We start from the raw sequence: 11875 nt of genomic DNA on the forward strand, positions 1-11875 counted from the left end.
CGAGAGTCTCGACTTGAGAATTTACTTTTGAGTTACAAATTAAATTAATGTTTTGTAATTACAATTACGCAGATTTATTATTTTTGATAAAAAATATTATAATATTTAATAATTAGTATTAAGTTTATTTTATTCCTTTTAATAAAAAAAATCGTCTTTCGCGTAAAATTGTGTTAATTAATGTCCCAAAATTCTAGAATGTTACAGAAAGCATCATGAAAAGAAAAGCCAAATGTTAAAGAATCAGTAATATCAGTCGTTTGACCTTTATTGTCAATCATAAACTGACTATATGTTGTGCTTCTTAGATTAAGTTCTATCTTTGAATGAATGTTACATAGTAGGATGGAATAAATAGTAGGATGGAATAAATCAGCAATGAAATTCATCTCAACAATGACACCTACATCCAAAATTGTATAATTATTAATGGGTGATTTGTTATGCACAAAAAAAAGTAACAATCTTAAAACATAGATAGAAATATATTTTGTTTGGTAAACATAATAAAAGAACTATTACATATAGATGCATACTTAAAGACAATTAACCAACTAATGTACTTGTACAAAAAACGACAACTGTTGCACTATAATAAATACATATCGCTCCTTCTTTATTCATAAATCATAATATCTCACGTCGGCACAACAAAAAAGAATAAGAAGACGAACGATTGATGAATTGATTGATCTACTTGATAAGACATTCTTTACGGAATCCGTTGCAAAAAATTTCAAAACAAATTGAACATTGATCCGTAGACTTTGAGGTAGTAGTTTCAACATCCAATCTTGGTGAAAACCCCATATTTTGTCAACCAATACAACTAAGATCAAATTGATTGGCCCTAGTAACAATCTGAAGCAACACATTCATATGCAACATTCCACATCCTTCGGTGTTGAGTGCAACCATGTTTCTAGCGCAATCTCCCATTTGATGTAGAACTTCAGGTAATACGTAATAAGGCACATCATGAAAGGTGTCGATAAAAAATCGAGTGTTATCAATGGAATCCATGATTGTGTGTCTATTATAATTGCATAAGACTTCACGAGGAATCAAGAAGTTGTCATCGATAGGTTTTGTGTAATTAAAGATAGGATTTTTTCGGTTATTGGATGTAGAAGAAATAGTTAAGTGGTTATAACAAAAACGAATGGTGAAGTAATCATTCAAAGAAGGAGTGTCTGGTAAGATGGATTCAAAGATTGGATTCACCTTTAAGTTGAAGGAGAAAGACTCCATTGAATGAGTTATAAAAAGTTTATGGCAAGTATGAGAAGTGGAAAAGTAATTGATTTTGTGTTTATGAGTTTGGTTTAATTTGTTTAGTATACATTGCTTTTATAGGTAGAAAGCTAACGTTAAAACTTGCTTATGAAGAAAAAAATAGGATAATAAATTTAACTTGCTTATCAAGAAAAAATAGGCTAATAAATCTAATAAGATTTGATGAAAAGATAAAATAAAATCTAATAAAATTTTATTAGATTTGAAATAAAATATATGTAACCGCAAGATTAGGGGAAAATTTGTGAGGAATATATACCAAAACTATAGTATCTTCTTTTAGCCAAATCTTATTAGATTTATTAGCCTATTTTTTCTTGATAAGCAAGTTAAATTTTTTTTTTAAAAAAAGATTAGATTAGATTAGATTAGAAGTAGATTTTAAAAAATTATTAGTATAAATAAAGCTAAAGTGATTCTTATACTCCACACAATTCTTCATCTCTCACACACACGATAGAATAGAGTATCTCCATTCTACCAAAAAAGAAAGAATAGAGTGAGTATCTCCGAAACCCTAGTATGGACGTCACCCCAGATAGGCGAAAGAGAGTTCGACATTCCGAAGGTGACTGCGATGACCACCGCCATCATCGATCTGACAGGAATGCCAAACGCGACCGCAAAACCAGGGACGAAAGAGAGGGTACCAAATTGAAGAAGCGCGATCAAGAGATAGAAGATGATTTCGAAAACGGTGGTGTTGCTATGAGATCACCACCTGCTGCTGCGGTGTCTCCTCCTCCTTCCTTTCCTATTAAGGTATCATCGATTTCTACCACAAATAATGAAAATAATAATAAGGGTGTTAATTTTACCATGTCTCATGAGGTTACTGGAAAATTTAGTACAGATTCAATTGCTGGAAGCCTCTCTATTCATGCCTTAGCTAAGGCAAAGAAGGTTTTACAAATGCAAAAAGACTTGTCGGAGAAGCTCAACAGAATTCCTCCTCCAGCTACTACTGGTGTCACAACTAAGGCTGCTCATGTTCTTCGTCTTGACGCCCATGGACGGGAAATAGATCAACATGGGAATGTTGTTGTTAATGTAACTAAGCCAACCAACCTCAGCACATTAAAGGTCAACATTAATAAACACAAGATAGATGATGCATTATTTGATTCTAACCCTCATTTTGACGACAGTATTGGCATCAACAAAACAAAGCTCATGCGCCCCAAGAGGACGAATTTTCTGTTTGTCGAAGAAGGAAAATGGTCAAAACATGCTGAATCAATAAAGTTGAAGAGTAAATTTGGAGAAGCTCAAGCAAAAGAGCACAAGGCCAAACAAGCACAGCTAGCAAAGGCAAAACCTGCTTCTGATATAAATCCCAACTTAATAGAAATTACAGAGAGAGATGTAATGAAAGAAAAGCTGAAGGATCCGATTCCAGAAGTTGAGTGGTGGGACGTGGCACTTTTGCATTCTGGAAATTACGGTGACATAGACCAAGATAAACTGAAAATGGAAAAAATCACCTTTTATGTGGAGCACGTTCGTCCGATTGAACCACCTGTTCACCTTGCCCCTCCACCACCTCAACCTCTCAAGCTAACCAAACAGGAGCAAAAGAAACTTAAGTCCCAAAGGCGGATAGCTAAGGAAAAGGAGCGACAAGAGATGATTAGACAGGGTGTCATAGAACCGCCAAAACCAAAGTTGAAGATGAACAATTTAATGAAAGTGCTAGGGGCCGAAGCAACTCAAGATCCCACTCGGCTTGAGAAGGAAGTACGTAATGCAGCTGCTGAGCGTGAGCAGGCTCACATAGATAGGAATATCGCACGCAAGCTTACTCCTGCCGAGAAGCGTGAGAAGAAGAAAAGGAAGCTGTTTGATGACTCAAATACACCGGATAGACTTGTGGCAATTTACAGGATTGACGACCTCTCTCATCCACAGACTCGCATTAAAATTGATCGGACTGCTCAATATAATGAGTTGACCGGATGTGCTGTGATTTATGATGGTATTAGCGTTGTCGTGGTTGAAGGTAAAACCAAGACAATTAAGAGGTATGGAAAACTAATGCTCAGACGTATCAATTCCGAAGATTCAAATGATGACAAGCCTGCCAACAAGTGTGTTCTGGTGTGGCAAGGAAATGTTGTCAAACAAAACTTCAATAAATTCAGTGTTCAGGCTTGCATCACTGAAGCAGCTGCTCGAAAAGTGTTTGTGAATGCTGGGGTTCCTCATTATTGGGACCATGCTGTTAACTATAAAGATGGCGGTGCTGCTTGAATTGTCTTCTAATGTTTTTGGTCAATATTATTAGCATGGTTAGCCAGTCCGACTTATTGTAATTTTGCACAGATTTTTTTTTAATATAAAAACTAACCTGATAATAACTGATTTGAATAAATGATTAATCTATAGATATCAGATCCTTTTTTATGTATTATCTTTTATATTAGGGAGTAATAGGGTTGCTCATTGTATAATTGTGAACGTCGTACTTGATCTTCCTAACAAAATCAGAGAGTACTCTTTGACTGCCTGTAGACGGTCCGGTGACATGGACCAAACAACCTAAATCTATCTAGTTCTTCATTTTTTCCATTTGATCTATTGCATGATTTATTCTTGTCTGTTATGTGTATGTTTCATTTGTAACTTAATATTCTTGTGTAACAACATGCAGATACAAAAGAAAAAGATATGAGAATTGTGCAGCCTCATCCTAAGACAGATGTTTCTTGTACTTCGATGCTAGGTGAGCACGTCATGTGTACATATGTAGGTTCAGTGGCATGCGACTCTTTGCAGAATGCAAATATCTCCGGACCAACACTCAATTTCTCAACTTCTTATTAACGAAGAGAAAACAAAAAGAGAGCCTACACAGATACCATACTTGAACAATAAGAGGTAACTTAAACAACTACATAAAACATAAATAAATAAAACATCACAAAATCTTCAGGTTTATCTCTTTCTTTTTCCCTTTTCTTTTAATTGAAATTATACTTTACCCCTCAATATATGTTTTTTGGTGCATTTTATCCAATTTCAATATGAAATATTAATTCTGTACCAAACTATGAAACTATTGTGGTTTGAGTTGAGTGTCAAGTTGTTTGGGTCTGTAAAGCATATATATATATAGGGCCTGTTTAGTTAGATAAACAACTTAATATTAGTGCTTATGTATAAATCTTAATGATTTATACTGAAGTGGTCTACATAGGGACTTCACAGTTCCCAATAGTGATGTGGGACTTTCTGATAATTCTTAATGATTTATAATACTCAAGTGTTGTGCTGTGACTTTTTTATCTTGGAACCTGGTTTTGGGACATAACTCATAAGTCAGTACTTGTTACATCATTAGGATTTCATGACACTCTTAGTTGATGCATTGTATTTTGGCCTGTTTGTTTGTAGCAGCGTTTAACCAACATTACAATGAAACGTGAGTTTCGGATTTGATGATTTTTGTGCTGGTTCAAGAAAGGAAAAAATTAAGGGGTTTTATAACAGTTTTTATAACCTTAACCGTAGTTTTTAAACTCTAGAGTTTACTCATAATCATACAAGTTTATGACTCCTAGATTATAAATATAAAATTGTATATGTATAAACTCAGGTAAATTCGTTTAGCCTCAAATAGACTTGAGAGTTTTACAATGACACTGACTGAGTGATTTTTTTGAAACCCAAATTATAACAACCTAATAATAAGACTTTGTTATGTACAAAACATTAACTTCATAGTTGTAGCACTCAACTCCATAAAAGCATCCAACATCCGAGCATGAACCCATATGCAATGGAGGTAAACGATGTTGTAGTGAGTCTCAACCTCATAGCTTCAACACATACAGAGTCATGGACCATAAAGCATGAACAAACTCATCATTGCAAATTTGCAATGAACCCAACAGAACAGTGAGTTGAATGAACCCGACTCTGATGTGTTGACACTTGAAATATAGCTCTACTGAGCTAAATCTAGCTCTCCAGTGAGATGTTGGGCTTTGTGTTCTAGTCTCACGAGTTTACAAATATTGACTTGAGAATTTCACATACTTTACCGAAGAGCCTTTTTTCACGTGTGAAAGGCAAGGAACACTTCAAAATAGTTGTTGCACTAGTGTTCAATAGTTGTTGCACTAGTGTTCAATTCCATACTTCCTCAAATACCATTATAACTCGTAGTCTGCAATCTGCATCCTTCAGTGCTGTTTTTATATAATAGTTATACTAATATTGGTGGACATTGAGGTTTTTGTCTTATTTGAAGATTTGTGGTTTCATGTTTATCTTGTATTAATTTCATATGTTGTACTATAGTAATGTTGTGTCCTACGAATCATGATCTAGAATTTAGATATTTTTTTAAACGACCAATGTTAGTATTTAGTTGTTAGGTTAGTATTTTGTTCCTTCACTAGGGTTTGAATGCAGGTCCTTCTATTCCTTTAACCCTTAACTCAAACCAGTTAAGCTATCCACCCCCATCTAGAAGTTATCGTATTCATGTGGACATGCTATATTGTATTTCTTTGTGGTGTCATATTTGTAGCTGTGCTATGCCTTTGTTATTATCCAACAAAGAGGAATAAGGTTATTATTGTGTGAGAAACAACAAAAGAAAAGTAGAGAGAAGAGTGAAAATATGCAGCAACAACACCATTCCCGCAGCAGCATTTTCTGCTCAAATCAGTCCCAGTAAATTGCAGATCTCTCACAATTTAACCGTTGGATCGTCCTGAAACTTTGACACAATGTTCAGGACGCATAGGAGCACATTTTGACCATTGTGATTTGGATTTGGAGCTTTCTAAGCCAGTCTGTCGAGTCATTTTCTGAGGTACGAAAATATGGTTTTTGGGTTGTTTGTCTCTCTTGATTCTTGTTGTATTCCAAGATTGGTTGTAGATCTTGATGATGTTTATGTATACCTCTAACTAGTGTTGGAGAGAACTTGTTTGTATCCATTGTTGATTATAGTGGAGATTTAAAGTGGCCTAAAGATCCCGTGATTTTTTACTCCTAGTTAACGGAGGTTTTTCCATGCTAAAATTGTGTTGTGTTGTTTTGGTGTGTTTTGTTAATTTTTCGTTGCATTTAGTATTTGGGAGAGATTGAATTGTTCCGTTGCGTTTGTGGTTTTCTCCCAACATGATATTCGTGAGTTATAAAAGAACCGGCAATTAAAATTTCCAGAACAATATGTTATAAATGTATTATCTTTTGAATTTGAAAGTTACCAAAATCTAGTAAGTTTTTCTACAATCTAATCAAGACATCGAAAGATATACTCAAAAAAAAAATCTTCCTGTTCCTGTCCTAAAAAACTACCTTAATATCGGCATGAAAGTTGAAACCATAATCTCAATTAATTCTCAAGTGCCATTAACATGTGGATAAAAAATCATATTCCACGAATAATGTGCTTTAAATGAATAATGACAGTTTATATGCATTGAAGTCTCAGTTTGACAGAATTCATCATAACTCACAGTTCTCACTAAGCTAGTCAAGTGAGCATCAGTTCATCATCTCCATTTCAACTTGACTTTACTGGTAACGGATGCTTCCCTGGCTGTGTCATTGAGAATCTGAGTTCAGACTCGGGACAATTATTTTTGTCCTTTCCTGTCTCTCATTTTTTAGCAAATCAAACGCACCCTCTGCCTTGAACTGAGACTTCATTCTCTCATTCTATTGTAATTTTTTAAAAAGAAAAATGTGCAATACTATTATTAATTTTCTTATTAGTAATTTTCTTATTAGGTTGATGTTATCGGAAAGTTTCAAATGTTCATATCGAAGCAATAAACTTAGTATAATGAGCTAGTTGTACAAATTTACGGGTCTTTGTCTTTTTCTTTTGTCACTTTGTCTTTTTATTGTTTGAAAATTAGCTGATGATGAAACTAATCTTAATAATGATTTTTTTAAAACCACTATACCAAGAAAGATCCAACAATATTCATGTTCTATAATTAAATTTAAATAAAATTTCGGGGGGGGGGGGGGGGATTATTAGCAGCTGGGGGGGGGGGGGGGGGGGGATTATTAGCAGCTATTTTCAGTATTCGTTTTTTTTTAATTTTTTATAATATGAATAATTATTTTTGTTTGAAATAAATAATACTATTTAACTAACCGGAACATTGGGTTGTTGGGAGAGTTCAACCTATTAAATATGATTGGATCTCAACCCAAAAGCTAGCTCAAAGGGTGAGGTTGTCCTCACATATTTATACATTTTACATCCCGGAAACCTAAGCAATGTGGGACTTCCAACCTGTGAAGCCCCGATACTCCAAAAATAGCGAAGATACTCATCTGATACTCTCTGATAGACGTATCGAAGAAGTATCAGAAATTAATATTATTTTAAAAAGAAAATAACCGATACGTGTCAGATACTTCTCCGATACACGTATCGAAAAAGCATCGGGCAATTAATGTTCTTTGAAGATGGAAACATATGAAAGGGTACTAATAGGATATTATATTGTTATGTTAGTTTTTCTCCTTGTCAGGACTTGAATCATGGATCTCTAACTCTTTAACCCTTAACTCAACTAACTTAACCAGTTGAGTTACACATCTCACTCCCCTTTTTGGATAATACTTAACTTACGATATGTGATTGTCACTTGTTTGCTAATTTGAATGTTAACTTTTTATCATTATCGATTTTAGTTATGTTTATATATTGTGCATTTATATATATTTAATTTTAAATTTAATTTTTAAATAACGTATCCCGGCCGTATCGGATCGAGAATTTTGAAAATTTTCTCGTATCGTTGTATCGGTGTTGTATCCTATCGATATCGTGTCATGTATCGGGGCTTCATAGCTTCCAACACAACAACCAACATATTCAACACCCACCCTCACGCCTAGCGCGGTTCTGGGTCAAATGCCCACATTGCAGTTCTTAACCCCGCTCTGATACCATATTAAATATGATTGGATCTCAACCCAAAAGCTAGCTCAAATGGTGAGGTTACCCTCACATATTTATACACTTCACATCCCAAAAACTTAAGCAATGTGAGACTTCCAACACAACAAGACAACAACCAACATATTCAACACCCATCTTAAATGAATCCTTACCGAGTTTAACTTTCCAATAGAATATAAATTGGGTCTTAATGTTGTCGCAGACGCGTTATCTAGCTCAGGTTTAAAGGTGGCTGAAATGTTTATGATCGATCTCTTCGTGAGATTGCATGGTTTTCCAAGTCTCGTTGTGTGAGATAGGCACGACTCTGTCTATGAGCTTTGCTTATCGCCAACACTCATGTTGTTGTATCTCATTACATGCTTTCAGTTTGTGCAAGAGTATAAAGTAATAAAGTATAAATCAAATTGTGAGACTAAATATAAAGCTAAAATGACAAAGATTAGGAACCGAGAAAATATCACTTAATTATTGCAATTACATTGTTAAATAAAAATGAATAATTAATTAATACACATATATAATGCTTTACTGTCTTTATGAATCAATTGGCTTTTCTACAATTGGAACGAACTTCACCTTGACTCCCAACAAGTGGCTTAATATTTCCCATCTTAATCATAGATTTCACAAAGTCATAATAGAAAGCTCTGGTATCATACCTTGATTGTCAAAGTTTTTGATGAACTGAGAAAGACTGAAAGATGGTCCAGAAATGTTTGCATCTGCATCGCCACGACTTGCTGTTGTGGAGTCCTTTCGTCCAAGTTTCACATTCCATGATGGGCCTCCTAATTGCATCCGTAAAATTTCAATTTTAATATTCGTGTTACTCAAACATTTTGTTGTTCAAATTTGCAATTCATTAAGGAAAATGTTAACATATCCATAAAGTACATCATGGAAAAACTTTTCTAACAAATTCTATTTTATTCTTATCTTTAAAACCTAAATATTGACTAATTCAAATTAAAAAGTTTTAAGTAAGCCGGCGGTTTTATAAGGATAAGTTAGGTAAAAACACGATTTTGATTAAAAAAAAAATTAAAAAGTTTTAAATAAACAAAAAAATATAGAATAGATGCATAAACATTCAAGTCCAGGTTTTTGGGCATAGTTATTATATATAAAATTATTTATTATTACTCACCTCAGCGACAAAGTCTCTCTAGCAGCTATGGCCAATATATCTGCACTAGAAACAACTGGTTTTTCACATGCTTCATCCACAGCTTGCTTGATCTCATCTACCACTTCAAATCCTCTAGCTGAATTGATATTTAATTTGCATTTTTTTTCACTCCAGGGAAGGTGTAGAGTCAAGAAGAATTGAACCATCACAAGTTCACAACTACCAATAAAATCCCAAAAAAATTATCAATTTTCAAACATCTATGTTTCACCATGATATATAATCTACAAAAATTTGCGGTTAAACAACACATTTAAAGACCAATTTTTTTTCTTTATTCTAACAATTTATTTCTTAACCATTTTAAAATTATCATATGTTTTGATATAGTGAAGTTCCACCATGCAGACAGAGTTACTCCAATTTGGATTCCCTCAAGATAGACAAAACATACCACATATTATGACTGCATACCACAATACTGACATGAGTGGGGAAAGAGTTGATAACTATGCCACAAAATATATGACCTAAATTCAAACATTGGAATAATCGTATGAATTATGTTCTAGTTTGAGAACAACCCAACAACGATCCATCTATGCAATGAAAACAATATCCATATTTGAACGACCACGTCCACGTTCGGATGTGCCACCAGGGACGGATCTAAGTAGGGGCTTAGTGTGATTATAGCCACACCTGAATTTTCAAATTTTAGTAGGTATACATATTTTTGTTACTTATGATTGTTTTTGGTGTGGTGGGTAAGAAGCATCCCTTTTACACAATGGTTGTGTGTTCGGATCTTGTAGGCTTTTAATTTATTTTTACAAAGAAATTGTTTTGTTGCAAGTTAAATCAAGAATAATAGTGTCCCCGTGAGCTTAACTCAGTTGGTAGGGACATCAACGATGTAACATTATTCAAATGGCGCCGTTGCCGAGGACTGGCGTTTGATATTAATAGTTTAACTACAATTTCTGTCTTTTAAGCAATTTTGCACTTTTAAGTTCTATTTTAGTATTTATTATCCTTTGTGCATGCTAACTTGTCTGGTTAGATTGTTGTATTCTGTTTATGCGAGAAAAGATTTCTGCAGAAAATTTACGGTTTGATCCAGAAATCGAAAGAACGGATAGAAATAACAACTGTCAAAGAATAGGTGGAATTTCAAAACGCAATGAGATGCCTCTTCAAAACATCCATGTAGTTGAGGTTTTCGATTGTTGGGGCATTGACTTTGTTGGCTCATTTGATGAAATACAAAAGTAAATATTTTCAATATATTGTATCCACGGGGACTAGTGTGACATTAATTGCTGATCCACAATAACCATGATTTTAAGTGCGGGTTTTAACATAAAAAGTGCGATATAAAATTTGTTAGAAGTTCAGAGAAAGAGAATTGCCGGGATTAGACTTTATTAACTCATTCACATGTATCACTCAACTAATGATATATATGTTTCATTTACCAATCAATATTATCACGTATCACTCTTTGGACATATCCGTGTCCGGAATACGCCATGAAATCTATCGTATCTATTAACTCTCGATATCTCGAATCGTTAATCGATATAATAACATTAAGCTTTGATACTTTAGTGAATATTAAACCCAAAATCTATGCCCAAAATCTATGTCTAAACTTTGAAATTTAACAAGTGATCATCCTAGATCTTTGATTCAAACAACATATGTCTATATTATTCAAATCTTTTAATTAAACAAGTAAAAACAAGGATATCACTCATATTGATTGATGAATAAAACATATATAGCAAAGTTAAAGGAAATACATGATCATAAATTAACTACATCTAATCCCAACAAAGAAATATTTAACTACTCATAGCCATGATTTCTCAAGTTTGGATGAATTCACCTTCAAAACCTCCTTAGAACCCTAGATCTATGAGTTTATCTCGTTTGAGCTCTCTAAAAGTGGTTGATATCTCTAAAATCTTCATCTGATAACTATTTATAGACTTTCAGAAAATACATGTTCGCTGAGCGAACAGAGTGGTCGCTGAGCGACCAAGTTACTTCACAGAAGGGTTTGTTGACACGTGCCTTTTAATTCCCTTTCTCTGAACTTCTAACAAATTTTACACTTTTTATGTTCAAAAAAAATCAAATCATTTTAAAACCCGCACTTAAAATCATTGTTATTGTGGAACAGCAATTAATGTCACACTAGTCCCTGTGGATACGATATATTAAGAATGTCGGTTAGCAACTTTATTCATCTTTTTCAACTCGCAATTTAGCTCGATGACGCAAATTTGGTATTGCTTTCATAGATGATGCAAAGTCGGTTCTCTTTTTTTTCAAGGTTTAACCGTATTACCACAGTATGACCTTATACTATTTGCTTAGATGATTCGCTTATATTCATCAACTAACCTACTTAATGTGTGACTATATGTGACTATAGATGGGTATTCAAATTGATATATATACTAGGGAGACTTCTGGAGGTTGGAAAAATACCGATTTTG

General features: G+C 33.9%; 1 protein-coding gene across 3 annotated transcripts; it reads left to right on the top strand.

The window, feature by feature from the left end:
* Positions 1–1723: 1723 nt before the first annotated feature.
* LOC123921313 (protein RDM16-like) lies at positions 1724–6676 on the top strand. Of its 3 annotated transcripts, none has more exons than XM_045973804.1 (3): positions 1724–2058; positions 2150–3584; positions 3947–6675. In XM_045973804.1, exon 2 carries the CDS (start codon positions 2209–2211, stop codon positions 3544–3546), a length of 1338 nt encoding a protein of 445 aa, XP_045829760.1. In that variant the 5' UTR covers positions 1724–2058; positions 2150–2208; the 3' UTR covers positions 3547–3584; positions 3947–6675. The 3 variants fall into 3 exon arrangements, with proteins under 3 accessions (XP_045829760.1, XP_045829761.1, XP_045829759.1); XM_045973805.1 differs by having other exon boundaries at positions 1725–2058; positions 2145–3584; XM_045973803.1 differs by having other exon boundaries at positions 1725–2058; positions 2150–6676.
* Positions 6677–11875: the final 5199 nt, after the last annotated feature.

The sequence above is a fragment of the Trifolium pratense genome, linkage group LG4 (assembly GCF_020283565.1).
Source record: "Trifolium pratense cultivar HEN17-A07 linkage group LG4, ARS_RC_1.1, whole genome shotgun sequence".
NCBI classification, from domain to species: domain Eukaryota; kingdom Viridiplantae; phylum Streptophyta; class Magnoliopsida; order Fabales; family Fabaceae; genus Trifolium; species Trifolium pratense.

Excerpts from the sequence above, each read along its gene's own strand:
- LOC123921313 (XM_045973804.1), top strand. The coding sequence starts at position 2,209 with ATGCAAAAAGACTTGTCGGAGAAGCTCAACAGAATTCCTCCTCCAGCT.